The following is a 25128-nucleotide window of genomic DNA, read 5'->3' as shown; positions in this document are numbered from 1 at the left end:
CCTACACTTCACGAAGATTGTAATACAGCCTGCAAACAATTTAATGAGTGGTTGGAGAATGCAGTTAAGCTAACAGTCCCACGAAAGAAAGCCACTCTGAAAAGAAAAACCCCCTCACAACCATGGTTCTCGGAAGCACTAAAAATCCAGAAACAGAAGTGTAGAAGAGCGGAAAAAAAGTGGAGAACTAATTATGATACTCACCTCAAACAAGAATACAAAGCTACCTTAGCATGCTATAAAAAACTAATAATAACAGAAAAAAGTAAATACTTTATCCATAAAATCAACGAATCTAAAAATTCAAGTAAAACCCTTTTTGACACTGTTAAAAAATTATCAAAATATGAGAACAACAACCCAGAAGCACTATCATCAGACTTCTGCAACGTGCTAGGTGAATTCTTAGTCAGCAAAGTTTCATCAGTATATGACTCCTTTAAAAACCATAGCAAAGAAACAGCTAAAAGGGATAATTTACAGACAACAACCCCAGTGAGTAAACACCCAGATCAAACCACATTGTTCCTCTTCACTCCCCCGACAGCAGAACAGATCCAAAAAGAGATCCACACCATTAACTCAGGTAGCCCAATGGACCCCTGTCCATCCAAAATAATGCACATCTGCTCTGAACAGCTGAGCATAGTATTAGAAAAACTATTTTCTCAAATTATCAAAACCAACATCTTCCCCGATGATTGGAAAATGATATCAATCAGGCCGCTTCTAAAAAAACCTAACTTAGACTGCGAAAGCCCGAACAACTATAGACCAATAGCCAGGATCCCTTATGCCGCTAAAGTTTTAGAGAAACTAGTAAATAAACAGTTATCCCGATACTTGTTGGACGGCAACTGGTTGGATCACTCACAGTTTGGTTTCCGTGAAGGACATGGAACAGAGACTGCTCTTATCACAGCAGTGGAGGAACTCAGGCAAGTACTGGACAACGGATCGAAGGCCGCCTTGATTCTACTTGATCTATCGGCGGCCTTCGATACAGTCAGCCATGAGATCCCGATAACACGCCTGAAAACAGCACAATTACATGACTCAGCTTGTGCCCTCATTGCTTCCTATTTAGAGAACAGAACCTTCTCAGTAGAAACGGGAGAGGCAAAATCCAACAAATTCAACCTACCGTGTGGAGTCCCGCAGGGCTCCTCGATGAGCCCCACTCTTTTTAATCTGTACGTAACTCCCCTTGCACAAATAATAAGGAACTGTGGCTTCACCCCAATATCCTACGCCGACGATACCCAAATCGTGGTCTCAATAAATAAAGACGTAGAGAACACAGCAGAAAAATTTCAAATCTGCATGGTACAAATCAGCCAATGGATGAGAACAAACTGCCTAAAACTAAACGGGGATAAAAGTGAGGTCATGATACTAGGAGGGGACACAAAAATATGGTCCCATTCATGGTGGCCAAAAGAACTAGGAGGATGTCCCGAACCATCAGAAAAGGTAAAAAACCTGGGAATCACTCTAGATACCAATCTTTCCTTTGATGCCCAAGCCAGTAAGTTGGCGTCATCCCTTTGGTACATTCTAAAAATGATCAAGAAAATCCTCCCTTACCAACCACATGACTCACGCAAGACAGTGGTGACAGCATTAGCCTTGTCCAGATTGGACTACGGGAACGGCCTATACGCCGGAGCCAGGAAGAAAATCCTACTCAAACTCCAACGCCTGCAGAATACAGCAGCCAGGCTGATACTAGGGATACCAAAATTTGAAACAATCAGCCACAAACTAAAAAATCTGCACTGGCTGCCAATTGTAAAAAGGATACAATTCAAATCACTATGCCTAGCATATAAAGCAATTAATGGAACTGGATCACAATTTCTAAAATCCCATTTAAAAATGTATGAGCCAAATAGACTTCTTAGATCCAGCCAAAAGAAAAAAATCAGGGTCCCAAGATTTAAGAGAGCTAACTGGGGCGGACGAAGTTTCCTGGTGCACACGGCAAGAATTTGGAACCAACTACCGCTAGACATAAAAAACAGCCCATCTTTGAAATCCTTCAGAAAGGAAGGTAAAACGTGGCTTTTCTCCACATAGCCCTAATCAACATCTTCAAGAGCCAGCGGCATCTCACAGCGCCAAGACGCCCTTGGGCATTCGCGCGCTCTACAAGTAGATAAATCAAATCAAATCAAATCAAATCAAATCTTTTCTAGGATTTCTGTCCAGTCTTTGTCTAGAATGGGGGGCCCCAGGTCCACTTCCCACTTGATCCAAAGAGTTGGCAGAGGCAGCAACAGATCTCCTCGTACTGATCTAAGCAGGTGACATCTGTCAAAGTGCCAGCTGATATGACAATGTATTGGCAAGTGTTATGTTGCTTTGGCTCTTCAAGAACTGTCCCCCGGTGCATACGCATTGCCTTTGTCACAGCTTTAGGTTAAGAAGTGCCCGCTGGGCAGATCATGTGTTGTTCAGATTCCTTCAAAGGGGAGGAGTGCCTGAGATTCAAATAGGTCGCCCAACCTGGAAACTTCTTCCTCCATCCATTCTGCCAAGCCTCACTATTTCTCAACATGTGTCAGTACATCAAAGTATGTCATAGGTATGTGCGGTACATATGGAGTTTTCATCCTATTTTTCTGTAAGTAACAAGCCCAACATCGGTTCAGTACCCTAAACTCCTTTGAAGTCCTCTGCTTTAGAGTGTTTACGTGTTATGAACACATTGGGGAGTGTGTGGGCATCTGGCACATCGGGTCTCTCTACTCGTCCGGGCCTCACTTTATCCACCACCCACTGTGTGAGCCCCTGAAATTGCGTTGCCAGATATGAAGTCTTTAAATCTGGTACTGCTAGACCTCTGTCACTCGGGTATTTAAATCCACTTGGTGTTGGCCCGTCCCACAAAGGAAGGCTATGGTAATGGTATCTATGTCCCAAAACATGGTCCAGGGCATATATATATTGGCAATCCCGCAAAATACTAAAGGAGCAGCGGAAGCACCATCATTTTCAATGGAGCGACCCTTCCCGCTACCGAGAGGGGAAGCATTCCCCAGAACTCTGCGCTCCTTTTAAGATCTCTAATCACCTTCCCTATATTTCCTTCCTGCTGGCCCGGACAGTCATGGAAGACTTTTACTCCCAGGTAATGGAAGAAACTCAGTTCCCATTGTAGTCCCAGCGCATCCTGTGGCTGGCAATGATCCACCAAGGTTGGGGACAATTATGATTTTCGCCAATTAACTCTCAGTCCTGCATGCTGCTCGAACCAATCCAAGAGAGCACAGGCGCCCACCAGCGCCTCTGAGGGATTGTGCAAGAAGATCAGGAGGTCATCAGCATATAGGTCGATCTGAGGTGTCCGCCCTCTGCTGTCAATCCCCTATAGGCGCTCCTCATCGTAGAGTAACAGCAAACCCCTTGAGAATGCCGCACCTAATCTGTATGTCCCCAAAATAGTGTCATGTAAGGATGTATTCCTAAAAATGTGCACACATATCCAAACCCGCTGTCAAGGTGCAGTTCAAAAAAAGGGATTTTCCAAATCAAACATATACAATATGGTGCATAAAATGACATTCATAAACCATAATCGATAGTCCAAAGGTAAATAATCTTGACATTTTTGTTAGAATTTTTTTTTACTTTGAGCTTTTCAATTGTAACGGTCCCTTCACGTTGTTTTGATACCTGACCGTCGTCTCGGAATTCCAAGTTTTTCCACCCTGCTGTTTTACGTGGGGTCTGGCTGTTATCCCCTTAAACTCTATTTGGGTCCTCAGCGTTCAAAATTTGAGGGGCGTGTGGATGGGTCACAGCTGTACATGTCCTGAATTAATGGACTGGTGTAATGGCTTAAGGGCCGGTGGTTGCTGTGGATTTTCATAGCCTGAAGACTTACCTTTCAGAGAGTGATTGACGAAGTCACATTATTGGCTATGACATTGTTTCTTGTCATATGTTGCCCTGAAGAAGTCCATTGTTTGGACGAAATGTATTGTCGGCTTGAATATTTCACGATCAAAGGACCGTTCCAATTGAAAAGCTCAAAATAAAAGAAGATTCTAACAAAAATTGAAAGATTATTTGCCTTTGGACTATCGATTATGGTTTATGAATGTCATTTGGTGTACTATATTGTATATGTTTGCTCCTCATCCTAGCGTGGGCAACGAGTGGTTCCATCTCCAGGGTGAATAGCAAGGGTGAGAGCAGACAACGGTGCCTGGTCTCTCTGTCCACTCGATAACATGCCGCGACATAGTCCCCTGTGCGTGCCCTGGCCGTAGGGTCCATATATAGAAGCCTAGTCCAGGCTATGAAGTTGTCACCATTCCGAAAGCATCTCATAACTGCATAGAGATAGGCCCATTCCAGGCTACCAAAGGCCTTCTCTATATCCACTGTGAATATCGCCGCCTGTGTGTCATCATATGTGCCATCATTTAGTAGTGTGTGCAATCACGCTTCACATAAGTCACGTGCCAGGGGGCTCATGACTACAGTCAACTGTGCAGGCAAACACATGCTCACTGTGTGATGGTTTAGCTGACCCCTGTACTCACACCCCCTGCCAAGTACATTTTACCTCTTGGGCCTCCTCCTGCAGTCATTATAAACATCATCTCCGGTCTCTCTTCTGCCCACCTAGTGCAGCACAACTGCCCCCCAAAAAACTAACCCCTTAGTGAACTGTAAATATGTATACATAGACACGTGCACACGACACACCATGCTTTAGTTGTTAGCAATTGCTAAATGTGCATGCATGTTTATATGCCCCTTTGTATCACCAACCAACATGTATACCTCCCCACCCTCATAAAGGAAGTACCCTTGTGCTGCTGTGTATTTACATGCTAAATTACAGGTGCCATGGATTTTGTTTCCTTTCATATGCTATTTTTCTGAGAAAATCAGATGAATTCTTTTCTTTGTGATGTTGCATTTGTTTCGTGTGCATCTACCTCCAGTGTGTCATCGCAGCACTCCAACTGTCCTGCCCATTCACAGGCAGAGCTGCATTATTAGTGCCTTCGTGATATTTCCTCTATGAAGTGAGTTGGGTCGGATGCATATGGTGTGACGTGGTCTAGTCATCCTTTGGCATCCGGAAGTAGCTCTGGCCTCAATGAGTCATTTTTCAGAAAGACTGCACCAGCGATGAATCTGACATCTGTATGTAGCCAATAGAAGTGCCCCATAAATGCTAGCTATATCTCTTGCACTGCCCCTCTAGTCTACCCTGAATTGTATAGGTTGATGTTGCACACTGCATACAAGCTCCTGCTGTTCACCCCCTTTTTCTGTCCTAACCACTGATGTTTCTATTTCAGGAGACTGCAGGAAGTCAGGGCGTCTGTTACGCAGACATTCAATTTAAGGAGGCTGAGCAGCAGCAAGACGTCTACATCAACATGCAGGTTATTCGCAAAGATCCTTCTCTGGAATGCGAGTACGACACAGTGAGAGTATAGAACAATCCGTCGAGATCTTCCTTTTGCATCTGAAGAATCAATACAGACATGAAGGAGGTCATTGTCAGATGCCAAGTGGCTCTTGCGATGTACCAGACAGGCTTGTGTGACTACCAGGTCATCTCCATCTTGACTAACACAATGCTGCCATAAATGCATGAGACTTTCCTTTTTTAAGTACCAGGGGTCCAAGGAACAACAATCAATTTGACATGACCAAGTTCAACACATCTGGACACTGGAAAAGTTTGATTTTTTATGACACAAAAAGGTGCAACACAAATGGCACCAATTCTCTAAACCCTATCCTTTTCTCTGCATAGAGAAGCCAAACATAAAGCACAGACCTTGTATTTTGTATTACATTTCTATTTCAAATGTTTCATAAGTTTAAATCAAAGACGTTTAGGTGCGTTTCAAGAGGTCACAGAAAACCTTCTGACTTCTGGAGGAACTTCTAAATCTTCTGAAGGAGCAAAACCCTCCTTTGGATATCTGCATTTAGAACTTCCTCCTCCACCATCATGTAATCAGCGGAGTTGACACTAGAGGAAACCCCTCTAGCAAAGGTCTTCCAAAAATAGGAGGATTTTTCATTACCATTAGGATTGATTTAGTCTTTAGAAGGTCATTATTTTGTTCACTCTTCTTGGAAATCATCCTCCTCCGTCAGGGTAACAGAGGAGAATCTGCAACTTTTAAAGTTCTCTGCAAAGGTGGTTGATGTTTCTCAACACAAGCAGATCTATTTGATTTGATGAGAGCAAGTTTATGTTGGAGCCTTCTGGTAGAAAAGTTGCAAATGCCTGTGTCTGGTGGTGGAATTTCCACCACCAAATGTGGGCGTTGGAAAGGTACCTCCGGCATAAGGATACATTGTCAGTGATCACATATCTAGTATCACTAACATATGGGAGAGTGCCTTAGTAGCATGTTTTGGATACTATGTATACCTTTCTTGTGAAAAGCTGCCACACTTTCCATGGTGGCCTTGCGTGGGTACATCTATGGCAACTTAGTGAAGTATCAGCAACTCCAGCCTAAGAAATTCCTTAATGATTTCTGCATGGACAAAAGTTCATGAGAAACTGGGGAGGAGTCCCAAAATGTTTTTCTTTGTCCCCTGGAGTTCTCCTTTGATTTTTTCTATTGGTGATAGCCCCTTATTTAGAGAAACCCTGAGGGTCACCCAGTGGGTGAGCACCAAAGAGGGAGTAGGCGTAGGTCGGCTCCCCGAGGTGCTTGATCGTATCCACTGGAATGGCCGACTGTCCTATTGCAAGCTGAAGTCCAGAGGTGTTATGGTGAGAGGGACACTTTGTGCAAATATCATCATTGTGGCGTTCCTTATCATTTGAATTGTAACATGCATGAACCAGTGCTTAATTTATGAAAGAATAAGTAGCCCAAAGCTCTGTTCAGAAGCTCCCGTCTATTAAAATGAAGGTTTGCCGAATACAAAGGAGTTGTTGTGTTGAATCAATCTGTAATCCACTTTCAGAGACTCCCTCCATCTTTATTTCATTCTTGCATTCTTCCTTTGTGACGGTTTCCCTGTCTTTCTCGTCATCCTTTTTGTGTGTGTGATTTCCCTCTCTTGCTCGCAGTCAGTGTCTCGTGAGGGAAAATTAGTGCTGGTCCCCAAACATGAGTGCTGGTGGGCCCCGCTGGCAACCACTGGCTCACATTAATCACTGACTGGAACTACATATTGGCGATGCAAGCATGGAAGAAGTGTTTACATCACTGTCGTAGACAGCGTGTGCTGTCAATGACGTTCACTACTTTGGGATTGCTTTCCAGCGCAGTTCAAGTTTTGCGCTGGTAAGTAAATCACAAATTAAGACTGTGTGACTCACGTCACTTTTTGTGACACTGAACCATCACAAAGGCTTTGAAATCAGGCCCGCAGTTTGCGACCGCTGGGGTGCTAGGACACCTTTGACCTTACCTGTGAGCGTCTTCCCTACGCCGCGCCAGATGAGGTTGTTGATTCTCTGGAAACTCTGGACAGTCGCTGTGTTTGGGCATGCGGCTGCTGCAGAGAGAGGAGGACCTTCTACCTACACCGGTGCTCTGGAGGAGGCTGGTGCTGTGATCCGTCTCCAGAGCTGGGTCCAGCTAGTTCTCATGCTTGTATGAGATGCTGCTTCCTTGCTGCATTGAGCCACTGCCGCGCCTCTAGACTAGAGGAAGGTGGTCAGGGGTATCGCTTCCGGCGGGGTGCCTGGGGTGTTACATGCCCCAATAAATATAGTTTTTGATGAACAGTTGGGTACAACTGGTTTCAGCCAGGTACGGTGAGGTGCCAGTGTTATTTCACCAGAGACTTCTTAGATACACACAGATAAAAACGCACGCACACTCCCCCTCTCTCTGTTCTGAGACTTCAGAAATGTTGGTTATTTTGATCAAATCTTCTGTTTGCTCTAATTTAGTAATCCTACCAATCTGCAATCCTCTCACTTCCCACTGCCCCTGAAGCCCCCGAAGCCCCTCTCATGCGCCCTCCTTGTTTTTCAGTGGCGGCTGGTGACTTTTGAAAGTGGTGTACCATAAAAGTCCACCAGCCAATTGAGGGGTGAAGGGGGCTCTCGCTTTTGAAAAATCTGACAAAATAATGCATTTTTAGCACATTTTCAAAACGAATTGGTTTATAAAGCCCAACCATGTGTGGCATATTTTGCCATGAAAATTAATCATTTAAATCAGACAGCAGGTATAAAGCAGGCAAGAGACCGGGTACACTCATTTCATAAACATTATTTTTATAGACTAGTGAGCATGGTAAATTGTCTCCCGAGATAAGAAAGCGTGTATGTTTGTTTGTGAATGAGAGGAGGCTTCAGCCACGTTGTAGGGCCCTGGAAAACAAAATCATAGAGAACAGGAATGGAACGTCATGGGTCAGATTCACTGCTCCTTATTGAACTGCTGCAGTCCAGCTTATAAAAGAGAACTTGGCCATAAAACTGAGTACACAATAGGTTACACTTCACAGAACTAGTTCTGAAGAGGGACGCAAGCACCGGGTGGGTAGGAAACAAAAGTGGAGAGAAGGGCGATGGTAAAGGGAGAAACAGAACAGTGAATGGCAAAGTGAAGGATGGATGCAGAAGAGGGTGTTAGAAGGTTCCTGCTCAGTAATAAGAAAAGGGTGGAGTAAGGCGTCACAACCACTTCTTATTCTGACGTCCCAGCAGCCCACAGCCTGATTTAGAGGCTGGCAGTACCAAGAGGTGGCACCAAATCTAGAGTGAAACCCAAGAAAGGGATACTATGGAACTACCCCTTCAAGAAAGGGATGGTATAGCAAAAGGAATGACACCTGTGGATTCTCCACTGTTTCTAACAATTTCTCCAGAAATAGGTGGATTTTCCTTTACCACTCAACAATAAAGCATACTTTTGGTCTGATCGCTACTAGAGTTAGAATAAGGCCCCTACACTTTCCTGAATAACCTCTGGACGCTGCAGACCTGAAAACACTCCAGAAAACGGTCTTTTGCAAATGTCAAGGTTTGAAAAAAACTAGTTGTTTCTGACAGCAACAAGTCAGAAAAATTGGCCACAACGAAATATAACAGGTGTAGGGAAATGAGGGCAACTGGCATGAGATAACACAATTGAAGAATGGGAGAATTTTCAGACCGGAAAAAGAACTGACGTAAAACTCGATGAGGCAACAGAAATTAAGAGAGTGGGGAATAAGGACATGGGAGGTAGAAAAGGAATGAATGACAGAGTGTATGTATGAGACAGAGGAGTGAGAACGAGGGGGAGTTTACAGACTAACAGAGAGAAAGGGAAATAGTGCAGGGGCGATGGAAATGGGGGAAATCAGGGCAACTACAGAGAAAGAAAGACAGGAAAGAAGAAGTGTAAAGCAAGAGAGGCGGAATAATGGGAGGGAGAATGATATAGGAAGGGACTAAAATAGAGGGATTTGTAGAATGACAGAAAGACAAAGGGCGGGAGACAGAATGAAAAGTTGGTAGGATATATGGATAGACATACAGAAACATAGAACATCTAAATAGATGTGGTGGGTGAGAACGTTAGAGTGCAGGTGAAATGAGAGGAAATAAATGGAAGAGAGGGATAAACGCTAGCAGGAGGAGTGAAGGACTGGTCATATGTGTGGGAGAGCGAAAGAGAGAGCAAGGGCCCAGGTAATATACATACAATGAAAAAAAGGGCTGCAGTTGAAGGGGTTTCTTTCAGCATGTCAAGCAGATACCGATCATGTCTCTTCCCACAGTATGAAAGTCAACAAGTACTGAGCTCTGTGACACCCCCTAAGACATCACACTCAGAAATACTTCTGTGTGGCAATCAAAAGGGTCCATGAAAGAGTTGGGTGTGTACTACCACTGGAGCCTGAAGTTTAGCAGTGAGTTTTCTGACTTATTATATCAGGAGACCTCAGGGTGACTGGGAAAGTCAGTGATCTGTAGGGAAACAGGATCTTCTGGTATGTAAAATAAAAGGATTCGGAAACTTGAGTATGCCATGTGCCCCACGGGCGTAAGATGGACCGGGGCTCCAATGAATAATGTCCCTGAGAAGGAACCTCTGGGCACTTGAGTGGGACAAGGCGCCACAAGTAAATGACCCTTAGCGTGAGCCTTAGCACCCCCTGCTGAGCAAGAACCATTGGGACATGCAGGAGCATTGAAGACCATGGAGTGAGCTTAAACCTCAGGCACCTGAGGGTGAGCTTGAGGCTCAGGGACCTGAACTGAGCAATGCCCCTGAAGTATATGTTCACCCCCAATGCCCGCTGAGAGGACTGAAGGTGAGCAGGAGCTTCAGTCGTCTGGTGGTGATAGTACACCTCATGCCCTTAAGGTGAGTAAAACATCAAGTATAAGTAGTGTAAGATATATAAGTAATGCGGAATCTTATGATAAACTTGGTCCTTAGGGAAATGAGGCGGTCCTAGAGCTTCCGGGCAAGAGTAAACAAGAGCTACAGCGTCTTACAGTGAACAGGGAAATCCCGTGACTAGATGATGAGTGAGCTGGAATCCTAAGGACTTGAGCACGAGCCTCAGAGGACCAGAGAGTGGAAATGAACTTCAGGGTCCTGGTAATAAGTGGGTCGTTAACAGACCAACTGATGGCGAGCAAAGGGTCTGAAGGTCTTAGGATGAGCAGCACCTATGGATTCTTGAGTGTGAACAGAAGCCTACAGACAAGAGGATACGCTGAGCTTCTGGGGTCATGTTGGTGAGGGCCAAGCAAGAATGCATAAGAATGACCACGGGTTTTTGGACCTGATGTATTTCAGTGCCTTAAAGATAGGTGTTTTGAGGTTCACAGTGCACACCCTTTTTACCCTTTTTACCCTTACCTCCTGTGGCAGTCTTGTTTATTACATGAGTGGCTAAGCAGAGCTCTGTAGTGCATATTGTAGAGTTGTCTATTCCGAGCATATTTGTTTAGTTTAGGGCACTGCAGTATTGTTTTCCTGAGTAAAGCTTCTTTTAATACTTGGTACACGTTAATTACCATTTACACATTGCAAACCAAAGACACGCTACAAAACAACCAGACAACTCAATACTAGCAGTTCAACTATGTTGTTACTTCTTCCATAAAGGGGGAGATGTGAATGCTGGAAGTATTACCACTACAGGGAAGACTGCTAGAGGCCATAATGGTCAAAAAGTCAGTATTTAAAAAAAGTACACGGATGGCCTCAAAACAGAAAGGAGAAAGACCCAGGCCCAGTTGAGGTGGTTTTGCACATATGTCAAAACCATAACTGTTTTAATTGTGTTATTTTTAAAAGACAAGTGCACAGAAAGGGAGGATAAATAATGGTAAAATCTGCATTATTATATTAAGAAGGGGTGTGCAAAGTTGTCAGAGGGCTAGCTGCTGCTGCTTTTTTTAAACTTCAATGCTTGCAAATTCCAAAGCAGACAATTTAAAAAAATATATTATTTATATATATATATATATATATATATTTATATATATATATATATATAAATATATATATATATATATATATATATATATATATATATATATATATATATATATATATATCCAATTACCACTCAAAGGTGCATTACGGCACCGAAAGGAGAAACAGACAACTGTTCTTGCGCTGATACTGCCCGCCATAGTAGTGATTTATTAATCCATCAGACTAGTGCAAAAACTCGAACATGACGTGTTTCGGCCAACTGAGTGGCCTTGCTCACATGAGTGCGTCGCAAGGAAGTGACATATATATACAGTGACTAAGAGCCTCATGATTGGGTGCCCGCTGACTACATAGACATAGAAAAAATTACTATGTAAAGTTGCACAATAGTTATAATGTTCACTAGTTCCTTCAAATAGAAAACTGGTTGCAGATGTATAATATGACAAAAATACATTTATATCGTGATCATACAGCAAATACTGATAAAACAATGATGTAACGGGATGTACTGAAGATATCCGTAAAGGGAATGCAATTACATATGAAGATTCATGTCGTTTTAACCCAATCTCATTATTGTTGATGATCAGAGGACACTTTAAGTGGACATGGTCATTTGCATACAGTGAAGTATTATGAAACATAACATTATAGTCGCCCCCTTTAAACTGAGCGTACAGTGACCAATGAATCTAATGAAATCTGCACAAATACATCCTATTACCCCATGACCTAAACCAAATGAGGTAAATAGTCAAGTCGACAAGAAATACATTCATTGCTTGGGAAAACATGGCGGCAGCTAGCTAGGCTGCCGTGGTGCTCCGAGGCGAGCTCCCGTCAGAGTCAACCCTACCCTACTATACCTCGACAAGGACTGTGACCCCGTCGGTTGGAGAAGTAGGATATGTCCTGGAGTTTGTAGAGGAATAGAATTTTTCATTTGAAGCAGGTAAAACACATTTTCGCCCGGTTGCTGTTTGGTCGAGTGTCGGCGGTTGTCTCTTCAAGCGGCACGTTGGGGATGCAGTACCGTGTTTGGCCACCGGATGTCCCACGTCAAACAGCCTGCTTCCTCTGTCCGTGTGTGTTCTCGGAGGACGGAGGACGCCGTGAATTTTTTCCCCAAGCTGTTTCTGCTGTAAGCTCTGCGCCTCTGAGAGTGGCAAGAGTGGCAGGAGGGAGCCAGTGTTTTTCAGAGGGAGCGTCGCTCTGGGAGCCAGAAATTGGTCGAACTGCTGCACCCATACCGCGAGAGCCCCGGGGGAAGCCGAGGATGCGTCTCTGGACAGTCGCGCTGGAGCTGAGGCGGGGGAGAAAGCTGCGGAGCCTTGGGCAGCCATTCCGTGGCTCTGCCTTTGTGGCAAACTCAAGAAGTGCAGTTAACAAAGCGTCTTCTAGAGGGGTGCAGAAACCAATACTGTTACCTCCTCTGAAGGCAGTCGAGGAGGGAAGGCTAGAGACAGAGGCTTTTGACTACGGTAAGAACAGTGAGAGTATTGTAACTCTGGCTGGGTTATTGCCAGGGTCTGCGGCTATTTGTGGTGCTTTTGGTAACTTGTTGCATACCACTGATAAGGAGCAAGATAATCAAGGGCGAAATAAGGCGGATGTGCAGGAGGGGGAGGCTGCTGGAGAGGCTGTCACTGCTCAGAGCTCCGAGGTATCGGTTAGGAGGAAATCTTCTTCCTATTTAAATATAGAAGTGAAGGCTAGAGGTAGTAAGCACAAGCCTAAGTCTAAAACTAAAGTGAAGGGACCTAAGGCAGTATTATCTCTAGGGTCTAAGATCACCCCTTCACTTCGATCTTACTTCAAAGTGGTTCCTCAGATCCTTAACCTCGTGGAAGATCGTAACATAGCAGGTGTTTCGTCTGCCCCGGACGCCCTCCCTTCTCCGTCTGCCAATGTGTTATTATTATCCTCCCGTACACCGGTTGTGGTCAAAGTTACAGCAGGGGGGATGGGTACACCCCAGGTCACACCACATGTGAAAGGTTTAGAGGGAGCCGGAGCAGTTCAAGAAATTGATTCGGGGGTGCAAGTCACAGGAGGCTTGTCTGCCATCGAACAGAGTCCCCCACCGAGCATGATAACGGCGGAAGGACCAACTTCTGGCAAACATTTGGCAGCAACACTGGAGATGGAAGGTGCAGTCGGAGGAGAATGGGGGGACGAAGAGAACATTAAGGATCAGCACGAGGAAGGTGACGCTGCTAGAGCCAGTATAGCCGACTTTGAAGGAGAGTCCACTATTTCAGCCATCTCTTTGTTGGGGATGTTTTCTGCGCTCACAATGGAGATAAGGAAAGGGTTTACTGAGTCCTCTGCAAATCAGTTGGAGATAAGGAACTATTGTGAAGCGCTGGATAACAAGATTGACGGACTGAACATTAGAACAGGAGTCCTGGAAGAGACCTCAGCTGCACTTTCAATTAATTTGGAGCAAGCCAAGGCTGATATAAAGAAGCTTACCAGAGAGGAGCAAGTCCTAAGTGAGAGGATGGAGACGTTAGAAAATAACGCCAGGCGGGGGAATATACGGATTCCCAATATTCCGGAAGGAACTGAGGGTTCAGATATTAAGCATTTCATTACTGTTTTGTTAAAGGAGTCCCTGGGCTTAGAGAACTCAGTTGAGGAGTTAGCCACGGATATACGGCGAGTCCATAGGGACCCTTTTCGGCGGAATCCCCAAAGATCGAAGCCGCGTAAAATACTGGTTAACTTTCACACTTATGTGTTGAAGGAGCAGATTCTTAACCTGGCATTAAAACAAAAAACTCTCACAGGGAAAGGTTTTACTTTCCTAGTTAGGTCTGACCTCTCCAGAATCACATTGGAGAAACAATGGGAGTTTGGGAGGCGTTTGGATGCCTTTAGAAAGGTAGGAGCAACAGCTCAGCTCATGTTCCCGGCAGCCATCAAAGTTATGCACAATAACCGGATGTACAACATTAGGTCAGTGCAGGCAGCCGATGAGCTTTTGTTGACGTTAGGTAATGAGAATAAATAGACTATGCATATTGTGAGATAGCGTTGGTGAATCTTTTTAGATAAGCCTAATAGTTATTGTGCTACTATTAAAAGGAAGCTGTATGCTTCTTTACCTTAGGTCACATCTACTTATTTATTTTGACTAAAATGTCCTCTTCTTTCTACTTCCTAGTTAATTGTTAAAAATAGCTTTGGTAACTTCTTTTTTAGGGCATGATGGGGGGAGGTTTCACTTTTTATGCCCTATACTCTTTTTGCTCTGCATTTTTTTTCTTTTTTCTGGGGTAGAGGGGTTTTCTCGACGGGAGCTTGTGGAAGGGGTGCTATCTACCGGACTACGTGCCGGTTAGATAACACAAGGGTTTTCCAAGGGAGGGGGGGGGGGGTGGGGATGAGGGGTTGCACGGGGTTAGGAGGGGGGGTGGGAGATGGCAAAAAAAGGTCCTCATTGATCGAAGAAGTGTTAAAAAGGATGGAAGCAGGCAGATGTTGAGCAAAGAATTAAAGCAACAAATGGTAATCTTAGCCTTATTTTTTCTCTTCTTGTTTAAATATGGGTAGTGTAAAATATCTCTCCTGGAATGTAAATGGCCTCCGCACCAAGCCTAGAGTTAATAGAATTATGCAATACTTGCGGGACTTGGATGCGCAGGTCATTGTGCTCCAGGAGACGCACCTAACTCATACTGAAATGCTTGCCCTCATCAAGAAAAATAGGTGGATAGACTTCGCAGTTTCAACTACCCAAACAACTAACACAAGAGGGGGCTCAGTTGTATTCAAAAGAGGAGCTAAAGCTAGGCTGATATCACAGGTGGTCGACCCAAGTGGTAGATGGGCCATAGCGTCAGTTGTTATGTCTGGTATGCAAAGTACAATCTTGGGGTACTATGGTCTGAATCAGGACGACCCCTCCATTCTGGAGTCTATATTTTCACACCTGCTTTCTTTCCCCGAACCCATTATCTTGGCAGGCGACTTTAATGTCTTACTGGACCCCCTATTGGACAAATCGACTAATAATCGATCCCTAGTTTTTTCTAAGACCAGGGCCTTGCTGCAAAGTGTAATGAAGCAATATGGATATGTTGATATTTGGAGAGAGAGGTCGGGGCAACAACAAGGGGTTTCTTTTCTGAACTACAAGTACCATCACCAGTCCAGAATTGATTTCATCTTAATTAGTCTGAGGCTGGTAGATTCCGTCAAGGCCATTAGCTACCTCCCATTACATCTGTCAGACCACGCGGCTGTTGTAATGGAACTTGTCAGACCGATTAAGAGGTCCTCCAACACAAGGTCTTTTGACCACTCTCTTCTTTCTTCTTTTGAGGATATCACATTTCTTAAATCTTAAACCCATAACTTTTTGGATTCCAACAGGGGTTCAGCTACGACCAGGATGATTTGGGATTCGTTTAAAGCTTTTTTGAGAGGGGTTATTATGGGGAAAGTTTCATACCGCAGGAAGAAACATAGAGAGGAAGTCATCTCTATTGAAGCTCAAATACGTCAAACGCAACAAGATATAGACACCAAGTATTTGGCTTTCGGATTAGATCTAGCCACTCTTTGTAATCAACTAGTGGCTCTGAAGGGTAGTTTGAGCTCGATATTAAACCTTCGACTTCAACAGAGATGGGAAGCCAGTAAGTTGGCCCATTTCGAATACAGCGAGGGCGCGGGGAAACTACTGGCCTGGAAGACCAAAACAGATCTGGTTCGCAATAACATAGCCGCAATAACTGTTGATAATAACACCTTCTCTTCAGATGAGGATATCAGGGGTGCCTTCAGAGATTACTTTCAGGTGATTTATGAGGAGGATAAGGAGATATCGTTAGAATCCATTGAAGGTTGACTGAGGGACATTAATCTTCCTTCGCTATCTGCTGAGCAGTCTCAATTCTTAGATAATGCCATTACTGAGGATGAGGTAAGATCTGCCATTAAAAGAAGTAAGAAGGGGAAGGCGGCCAGACCCGATGGGTTGCCGGCGGAAATCTATATAGCCCTTGAAACAGAATTAGTCCCCTTTCTTACTGTTCTATTTAATGAAATCTTAGTGGAAGGACAGATCCCGCCTGCCTCTTGGGATAATGCCTCAATCACCCTTATCTTGAAACCAGGGAAACCAAAGACCGCTTGTGGATCCTATAGGCCAATTTCAATTCTCAATGCGGATTATAAGATCTTCACCACAATTTTGGCATCAAGGTTGGCCGAGATAGCGCCCTCGGATCTCCATCCCGACCAAAAGGGCTTTGTGAAGGGGCGACAATTATTTGAGCTAACCTACGACTTAATAGGTGCTATCGATATAGCATCGGCCCGGTCCCTTCCTTTGGCGGCCCTCACGTTGGATGCGACCAAAGCTTTCGACAGGGTCAATTGGGTGTACCTGTCGGGGGCTTTGGCTAAGTTTGGCGTGGGGGCAGGGTTTCGTAGGGCAATTGGTTTGTTATATCACAGTCCAGTTGCACGTGTTTTGGTTAATGGAGAGCTGTCTGACCCGGTAACTATCACTAGGGGGACACGGCAGGGCTGCCCACTTTCCCCCCTGTTGTTTGATTTTTATATCGAGCCCTTCGCGCAACAACTGAGGGAGGAGGATACTATCAAGCCTTTTTCTTATAAAGGGTGGGAAAGGAAAGTAGCCCTATACGCCGACGACGTGCTTATTCTTACATCAGATGTTGGCACTGCACTACCCATAATTTTAAAGACTGCCCACTCTTTTGGCCAAGTATCTGGTTATGAGATTAACGATACAAAAACCGAGATGCTCGTCTGGAATGATGACGGGTGAGCTAGGGAGTTACAAGCAGGTTCCTCAATGAGGTATTTGGGTCCATATATTGGGAAGGATATAGAAAAAATTGTTCAAGTTAATTTATCAGCAGAAGCTAAAGAATGCCGTAGGTTATTGCATTCATGGTCTCATATTCAATTTTCTTTAATTGGGAGGGTCAATCTAATTAAAATGTCGATTCTTGCTAAAATTACTTTTTTGTTTTGTACCATTCCCTTGCACTTCGATTCTTCTTGTTTAGCTAAACTACAGTCAGACATAACATCTTTTATCTGGAACAACAAACAGGCAAGGATATCATGGAAAAAGCTAAGGCGGCGAAGAGACAAGGGGGGCTGCCAGTTTTCTCATTCCCGTATGTTGTTAAAAATGCCTTCTGTTTACGGGGTGGGCCTGATGTTCTCAGCTATGCTAGAAGGGGAAGGTGTTAGCCAATCGGCCTTTCTTTTTAAATTTGGCAACCCAAAGTACTTTAAAAAAAATCAAACTGAAGGTTTTACAAGGATTGGCAAAAATGTGGGCCGAAGTCACAAGATCTATAAAACAAGGGTATTTCTGTGATAGAACACCGCTATGGGGGCTACCTGAAAATCCCGTCTGGCTTGGAGATAGTTTAGCGGCGCCTATAAGAGACGCAGGGCTAGAGGTTTGGGGAGATCTCTTCTTTGAAGGGGAGTTGCTTTCATGGGAACAGCTTCAGGCCAAGATCGGCCCCAACCTATCAAGGTTCAAATACTTGCAAATGACTAGTTGGACTCAGGCCTATAAAACTCAATCCCTCGAAAGAAATAAGTTTCCACTTGGAGGATATAGCCTACTTATCAATAATATGGTCAACAACCCATCGGGTAAAAAGGAGACTTCACAGTGGTATAGACTCCTACTTGAGGAAACGGATGGAGTTTTCAGTCTGCCGGACTTGCTGTGGAGTCCTTCAATTTCTGGTCAAAACTTACAAAAACTCTGGTCAGCGTCATTCGGCCTCTTGTGTAGCATAGTGAAGCCTTCATGGCTACGCAGAAACCACCTTTTTACCCTACATAGGGCATACTATTCTCCCCTCAGACTATCTAAATTTTCTGAGGGCAATTCAGTGGCATGCTCAAGGTGTGGCCTCCTAGCAGCATCAGACACTCACATGTTCTTTGATTGCCCTAGACTAGAGTCATATTGGGCAGCTATCAGTAATACTCTAACCACATCACTGGGTGTCCAGGTTAACGCAGACTTGCCTCTTGTGATCTTCGGGATTTTGTAAAGAGTTCAAAGTGCAGCCAAAAATGTGGTGTTTTACGCGGTGCTGTTGGCAAGAAGGGAGATCTGCAGGAAGTGGAAGGATTCGTCACCCCCCAACTTTAGTGAATGGCAGGCTTCCGTTTTGTACACATCACGTATGGACCTTGCTAGGTCTGGTAGTCAGAGCAAAAGGGCTTTCTGGTACTTGTTATCATGGGTACACTGAAATATCAGTTTTTTTTTTTTTTTTTTCCCCGGGTCCGATGATTACTCTACTATGGTGCCCCCCCTGCCTTTGCACCATGAGATTAGCTGGCACCTGGTCCTAGCCCGGGTTGACTTGGCTGCCACCCCTACCAAGGTTGCCTATAAGATGGTAGCCGGTTGGTTCTTTGCCTTCTAAGATTGAGACTGCAATAGCTGAGGGATATTGGGCACCCATTAAGTCGCTTCTCTATCCCTGCCAGTTTTTCTATGAACTGAGACAGCTGTTTGTATGTTAATTTGGTCTGGCATTGAAACCATGGTAGCAATGAGGACAAAAAAAAAAAAAAAGAAATACATTCATTGCGAACTAATTGATCCCCTTACACTTGATTCTATATATAAAAGGTACAAATACTCAATATTGGTCATAATAAATCAGTAATGATTTGCTGAAACGCAGGAACTATAATATTCAAAGTGTGCACGATCTCCTAAAACAATGCCTAACAAATTCCATAAGCTCTACAAAAGTGCAAATAGTCACAAAAAAGTGCTCAAAGTGCAATAAAAAACAGTGTTTCTTTTATAAAAAAGAAGAAAGAAAAAATACCTATGAGAGAAAGCAGCGTGCTAGTCCATTGAGAATTATATATAAATATGTACATGATTCAGTAAGTACTGTGATTAGAGAACATTGGAACAGGACAAAACAGTGGGACATCGCAATATATACCCTGTTGGATGAAAATTGTGTACCTATACCATCCTTTGATCAACCTTTCTAGAAGAATTAAGGTCTACACAGAGACTGCTCAGACTTTCGCTGTACCTGGTTAGATACAATGAAAGATAATGATGTAAATCTTCACATAAATTAAGACCCCTCGGAGCCTTGGTATCTAGCTCAACTATGTATTTGGTCTCTAGTTGCCTAAGTTGTTTTTTCGCGGTTACCTCCTTGTTTGTTTGCAGGAACATTATCAATAACATAGTATTGGAGCATATTTAATTTGTTATATATATATATATATTTTTTTGTCACTGAAAAAAACCATAGGTTTCAGGGACATTATAGTTAGTTGCACATTTAACTCGTACAAAACCATAGAAATTCGGCCGTTATAGTTAGTAGAGCTAACTATAACTCGTGCCCCGCAATGCACTGCTGATGACGTCACATATTACATCACTCATGACATGGTCAGTGACATCACTGATGACATCTCAAATGACATCACTCATGACATCATCCAGTGAATGTGTGTTTTTGTAAACTTATATATTTTATATATGTTAATGCCAAGGTGTATTGAAGAATGAGTCGGTGTATAAGTGTCTGGGTGGAGGATTTAATAGGTGTGTGACTGACTGTATAAGTAAGTGATTAAATGTCTCTCACTGAATGCATGGGTTAGTGACTAAACTGTCTGAATGTCTGTATCAGTCTCTAAGTTGTTGTATAAACTGCTGCATGGGTTGATGATTAGGTACATGACTGTCTATATGGCTTACTTATTGGTAGCATAATTATTAGTATGGGTGGCTCAGTGTTTGTGTGTGTAGGTGGGTGGGCGGTGCAAAACTTTCTGCCGACATGTGTGAGTGGCTAATTTCCTAGGTGCATGGGTTCAATAGTGCATGTGGAAATAGCTGTTTTGGTGAGTGTGTGTGTGTATCACTGTGTTGGAGAGTGAATGTATATCTCACTGGTATATGTGTGAGTAACTACATATGTGAAAGGCAGAATATGTGAGTGTTGGAGTATATAAATGACTCTATGTGATAGTGAGTAATTGTGAGAGTGGCTGTATAAATGAGTGTGTGCTTGTGTCAGTGATTGTATAAGAGAGTCAGTATATGTTACTATTTGTATGAATAGGTTAGATACTGAATGTATAAATGTATAGGTGAGTAAATGTCAGTGTTATAGATTCTTTACATGACTAGCTACATGTGTCAATAACTCTATGGATGAGTGACGGTGTATGAGTGTTTGTATAGGTGTATGAGTACATAAAATAGTACTATATTGATGAGTGACTGCATGTATGAGTTACTATATGGGTGAATGAATGAATGTGTGTGTATACTAGGAAGTAGTCAGTGGGTATATAGTAACTGCTATTGATTTGTCTATGGTTTAGAAAATGGTAGTCAGTATTTTAGAGTGGGTGTATCAAAGGTTATATTAGGGTGTGAAGAGGTGCATCAAATTATCATGTGGATGATGTCATCAGTAATGTCATCAGTGATGTCATTTGAGATGTCATCAGTGATGTTATCAGTGATGTCACTGACCATGTCATGAGTGATGTAATATGTGACGTCATCAGCAGTGCATTGCGGGGCGCGAGTTATAGTTATCTCTATTAACTATAACGGCCAAATTTCTATGGTTTTGTACAGTGGGCTGGTCCAACATACGCCATTCCAGCGTAGAAGTGTGAATAAATAGGCTGGGACACTGGGCGTGGTTCACTTGTATGAAGGCCAACACGTCTGCCAGAGCAGCGGCCCTCACCCTGCCATGTGGCTGCTGCCATGACCGCGGGCCTCCTCGACAGAGGCCCCCTGCGAACACAGCAGCACAGCACCGCAGACTTATGTCTGTACAGACTACTGCCTTCGATCTACACTGCGGACAGCAGGGCTCACAATTGAGATGGAGTGGCGATTGCAGATGACGCAGTCCAGTAGGCAAGACAAATTGCTCCCAATGCGGCCCGCCCGGACCACTCATCATCACAGGCTGATTACACGCTGAGCACCAGAGGTACCACTAACTCAGTGCACCACAAGTCAACATCACGTAACCTTATTAAGGCAGAATTTATTAGACAAAAGACATTGCTACCAGTGCGCCCGCCCAGACCACGCATCATCACAAGAGTCCAGTAGGCTACTAACGACAGCATCCCTGAAACCTACACAATATCCTTTTAGTATCCTTGCTTCAAGAACTTCTTTTATATCACTTATAGCTTTACTACAATGACCAAATTCATCTTGCAAGTCCAAATGAACACTGAATGGCAGTCTACACTGCGGACAGCACAGCTCATATTTCAAATTCAGTTTTGATTTATTAATTGCAGAGTGAACTGTACTCTATGTCCTCCGATTTTGTCAGGAAGAAGTGACAAAAAGCATTCCTCGATGTCTGAGCTGACTACTGCCTTCGATCTACACTTCGGACAGCAGGGCTCACAATTCAGATCAAGTCGCGATTGCAGATGACGCAGTCCAGTAGGCAAGAGACATTGCTCCCAGTGCGGCCCGCCCACACTACATATCATCGCTGGCTGCGCACACGCTGAATGCTTCTGATGCCCCTACCTCAGTGCACCACAACTCATGGACCCTTTATGATAGAATCTTTTGTGTATGATTTCAGATCTGCTGCCCCTACCTCAGTGCACCACAAGTCATGGACTCTTTATGATAGAATCTTTTGTGTGTTATTTTACATCTGGTGCCCCAACCTTAGTGCAGCACAAGTCATGGATCCTTTATGATTGAATCTCCGTGTGTGATCCAATGATTACTGTTGTACTTGTTGCCAGCACCAACCATTCCCGATGGGCTGACTTACACTCACCCCACACACATCCAGCACAGACGTCACTAGACATGTGACCCTGGTAATAAAAAGGAGTCAAGCACACATGCCCGTACCCAGTTCCACTATCTATCTGTGTCCGTGTGTTCATTATGTATGCAACATGCTGTCCCTAGGCCCTTCCACATTACATAGTGCTCTGGACAGCGTATGCAACCATCTTACCTTTGACAGTGGGGGAAAACTTTAGTTATGTAACTTTGTCTCGGTCATTATACAAGTACCTATGTAGAGACTGCATCATTAGAGTACTGCAAGGAGATTGTATACTGAATTTATAAGTGTGTGAGGATCGTCAGAGTGATTGTATAAGTACATATGTTGGCACAGCCTAACTCTGACAATGACCTTGTCTCTAATTGGCTGCCCTCCATGTACCAAAAACTGAAACTTCAACTTTCCATGGCCCTGTATTGCTACAGCTGCAGCACTCCACTGAATGTGCAATAAACATTCATATCTACACAGATATCTCATGTCCACCATCTTTCTTGTGTGGAACTATGGATGAATATAGGGTCAGTAATTCCCCGTACTTTCCATGTTGGCCATATTGTGGGACTTGGCTCACAGAGTGACACTTTGGCTTTTGCATCCCGGGTGACGGTAGCACCCCAACACGGACACCCGCATCCAGTGTTGTCAGATTTTTTAAGCTTTCTATAGCCCAAAGCCAACCAAAAAGTAGCCCAAACTAGCCAAATATTGCTACTTTAGGGAAGGAGGGGCAGGGACAGCATCAAGCAGGCGGTGAATGCATTGGAATTGATGATGCAGCAGGATGCCAAGTAAATATTTGTCTAAAAAAGTGCTTTAACATACTACTTTGCTGGAGCGTTGTATATATATTTATAATCTGGCAACTAGCACAAACCAAAATTTTACCACACAACCAGCAAAATATAGCCCTATTGTGCGTGATCTAGCCCAATCTGGCAACACTGATGCCACAGTCACTCCCTCACGGCTGGTATACACCCACACGACACCCATCCAGCACAGGCGTTACAGGACACGTGAGTCTGCTAATATAAAAGACCAGGCACGCGTGCACTACGCCATTTTGTAGTTTAGAGTACATGGCCTCACTTCTCATTGAGTTAGTAGCAACGCAAGCACTGAGCGGGTGTACAACCTGCGATGATGATAGGTGCACTAGTATGTTCTCTGCCATGGTCATATCAACACTTATTCCCCATTGTGAGACCTATTACTTTCCAGAACGGAGCTGCATGATGTGGAGGGTGCCGTGACCGCAAAAAGGTGAGCAGTGAGGTCTGCGTGTGCAGCGGCGGGCAGATACCGCTGGGCGGCTGGAGTGGATGGGGTGTAGCAGCCTGAATGCAGAAAGGCTGCACAGCGATTTAGGCATACGCAGTCGTATATACCCTGCCATTACCCTTTCTTATTGCATTTTGAACAAGTTTTCCAATAGCAGGACAAATTTTACACTCAGCCTAATGTCCATCGCTCCCACATCTGTAGCAAAGTAGTTGAGTATTTCTTTTTTCATACTTTGTACCCTTAAATTTGCCATCAAATTTTGACAAACTTTCCTTTCTCTGTTTTTTTTTAAAGAGGTAAGATGTAAGGTAAGCGTGACGTTCCTCTCACAGCTCGTGGCTGTCTCATGTTGGGAATGTTATGTTTTGAATGTGAGAAGGTTGGGAGGTAGAAGGTAACGGGGGTTCACTCATTTTGGCTTTATACTTGCTGCTTACAAAACATGTTCTGAGGATTAAACCACATCAAGAAAATTACTGTCTCTGTCTTTTCATTCCTGCATACTGGTCTTTCCTACAAATATTAATTCTGTACTATCTTTCAGATGTGGGAGCTTGAGGGTCCACTATGTCCCAGCACGTGGTTTTAGACACACTGGTGACACAAAGGTGAGCTGCAAAGATTTTCTCCGTTGTCACTCTCTCACTCTTCCTCTCTCTCTCTCTCACTCTTTTCCTCTCTCCTTTGATGGACGCATGACGCACAATCATATCTTGCTTTTTATCTAACAGACTCTGATTCATAAATTGTCATCCACCCAACACCACCAGAGCTGAACACGTGTAGAACTGCGATGATGCATGGCCATCCTGGCAATCAACACCCATTTTGAAATGTGAGCTCCGTTGACCGTGTGTACTGAGGCTGAGGAGGTTCCTTCGGCAAGTGGTCAACTCTCTTCGACACACACCGGTGGCGGAAGGTGAGCAGAGAGGCTTGTTTGTGCAGCAGCAGGCACTCACCTCTGGCCAGTGGGAGTGGATGGGGTGCAGCAGCCTGGATGCGCAGCGGCAGGAAGTCAGCTCCAGATAGTCGGAGTGCATGAGGTGCAGCAGCCTGGGTGTGCAGCGACTTTTATACACCTCTGGGCAGTGCAAGTGTATGGGCTACAGCAGACTGGGGACCATAATATAAAGAACGGCTAAAGCGGCGATAAGTGGTTTGATAATATGCCCTTGAGAATTCCCATAGAAGCCCAGGTTCTGGTGTGAAGGACATCAAACCTGGGCTTCTATGGGAATTCACAAGGGCATATTATCAAGCCCCTTATCGCTGCTTTTGCGGCAGTTTCCTGCCGCTAAAGCGGCGATGATGTTATTGCCGTTCTCGATAATATGGCCCCGGGTGCGCAGCAGCTGTTAGATACCTCTGGGCAGTGGAAGTGGATGGGATGCAGCAGTCTGGGTGCGCAGAGCCAAATGAGACTATTATGCGTATGCAGTTGTATATAGTCTGCAATTACTAATGCTATACTATCTTTCAGAAAACTAAACTTGAGGGTGCAGTATCTCCCGGCACGTGGTTGGAGACACACCGGTGAAACAAAAAGGGGAGCTGCGAAGATT

At 44.1% G+C, this 25128-nt stretch overlaps 1 protein-coding gene across 2 annotated transcripts in view; it reads left to right on the top strand.

Moving 5' to 3' along the window:
• Nucleotides 1-6927, top strand: part of LOC146863776 (uncharacterized) — a 300646-nt gene extending 293719 nt beyond the window's left edge. For both annotated transcript variants that reach the window (XM_085628004.1, XM_085628009.1), the window contains one exon: nucleotides 5325-6927. In XM_085628004.1, the coding sequence (XP_085484130.1) occupies nucleotides 5325-5465 (141 nt within the window). In that variant the 3' untranslated portion in view covers nucleotides 5466-6927. The remainder of the gene's footprint in view (nucleotides 1-5324) is intronic.
• The last annotated feature ends 18201 nt before the right edge of the window (nucleotides 6928-25128 follow it).

Source organism: Triturus cristatus, chromosome 2_1 (assembly GCF_964204655.1).
Source record: "Triturus cristatus chromosome 2_1, aTriCri1.1, whole genome shotgun sequence".
Lineage (NCBI taxonomy): Eukaryota > Metazoa > Chordata > Amphibia > Caudata > Salamandridae > Triturus > Triturus cristatus.
This window is presented reverse-complemented; position numbering and strand designations above follow the sequence as displayed.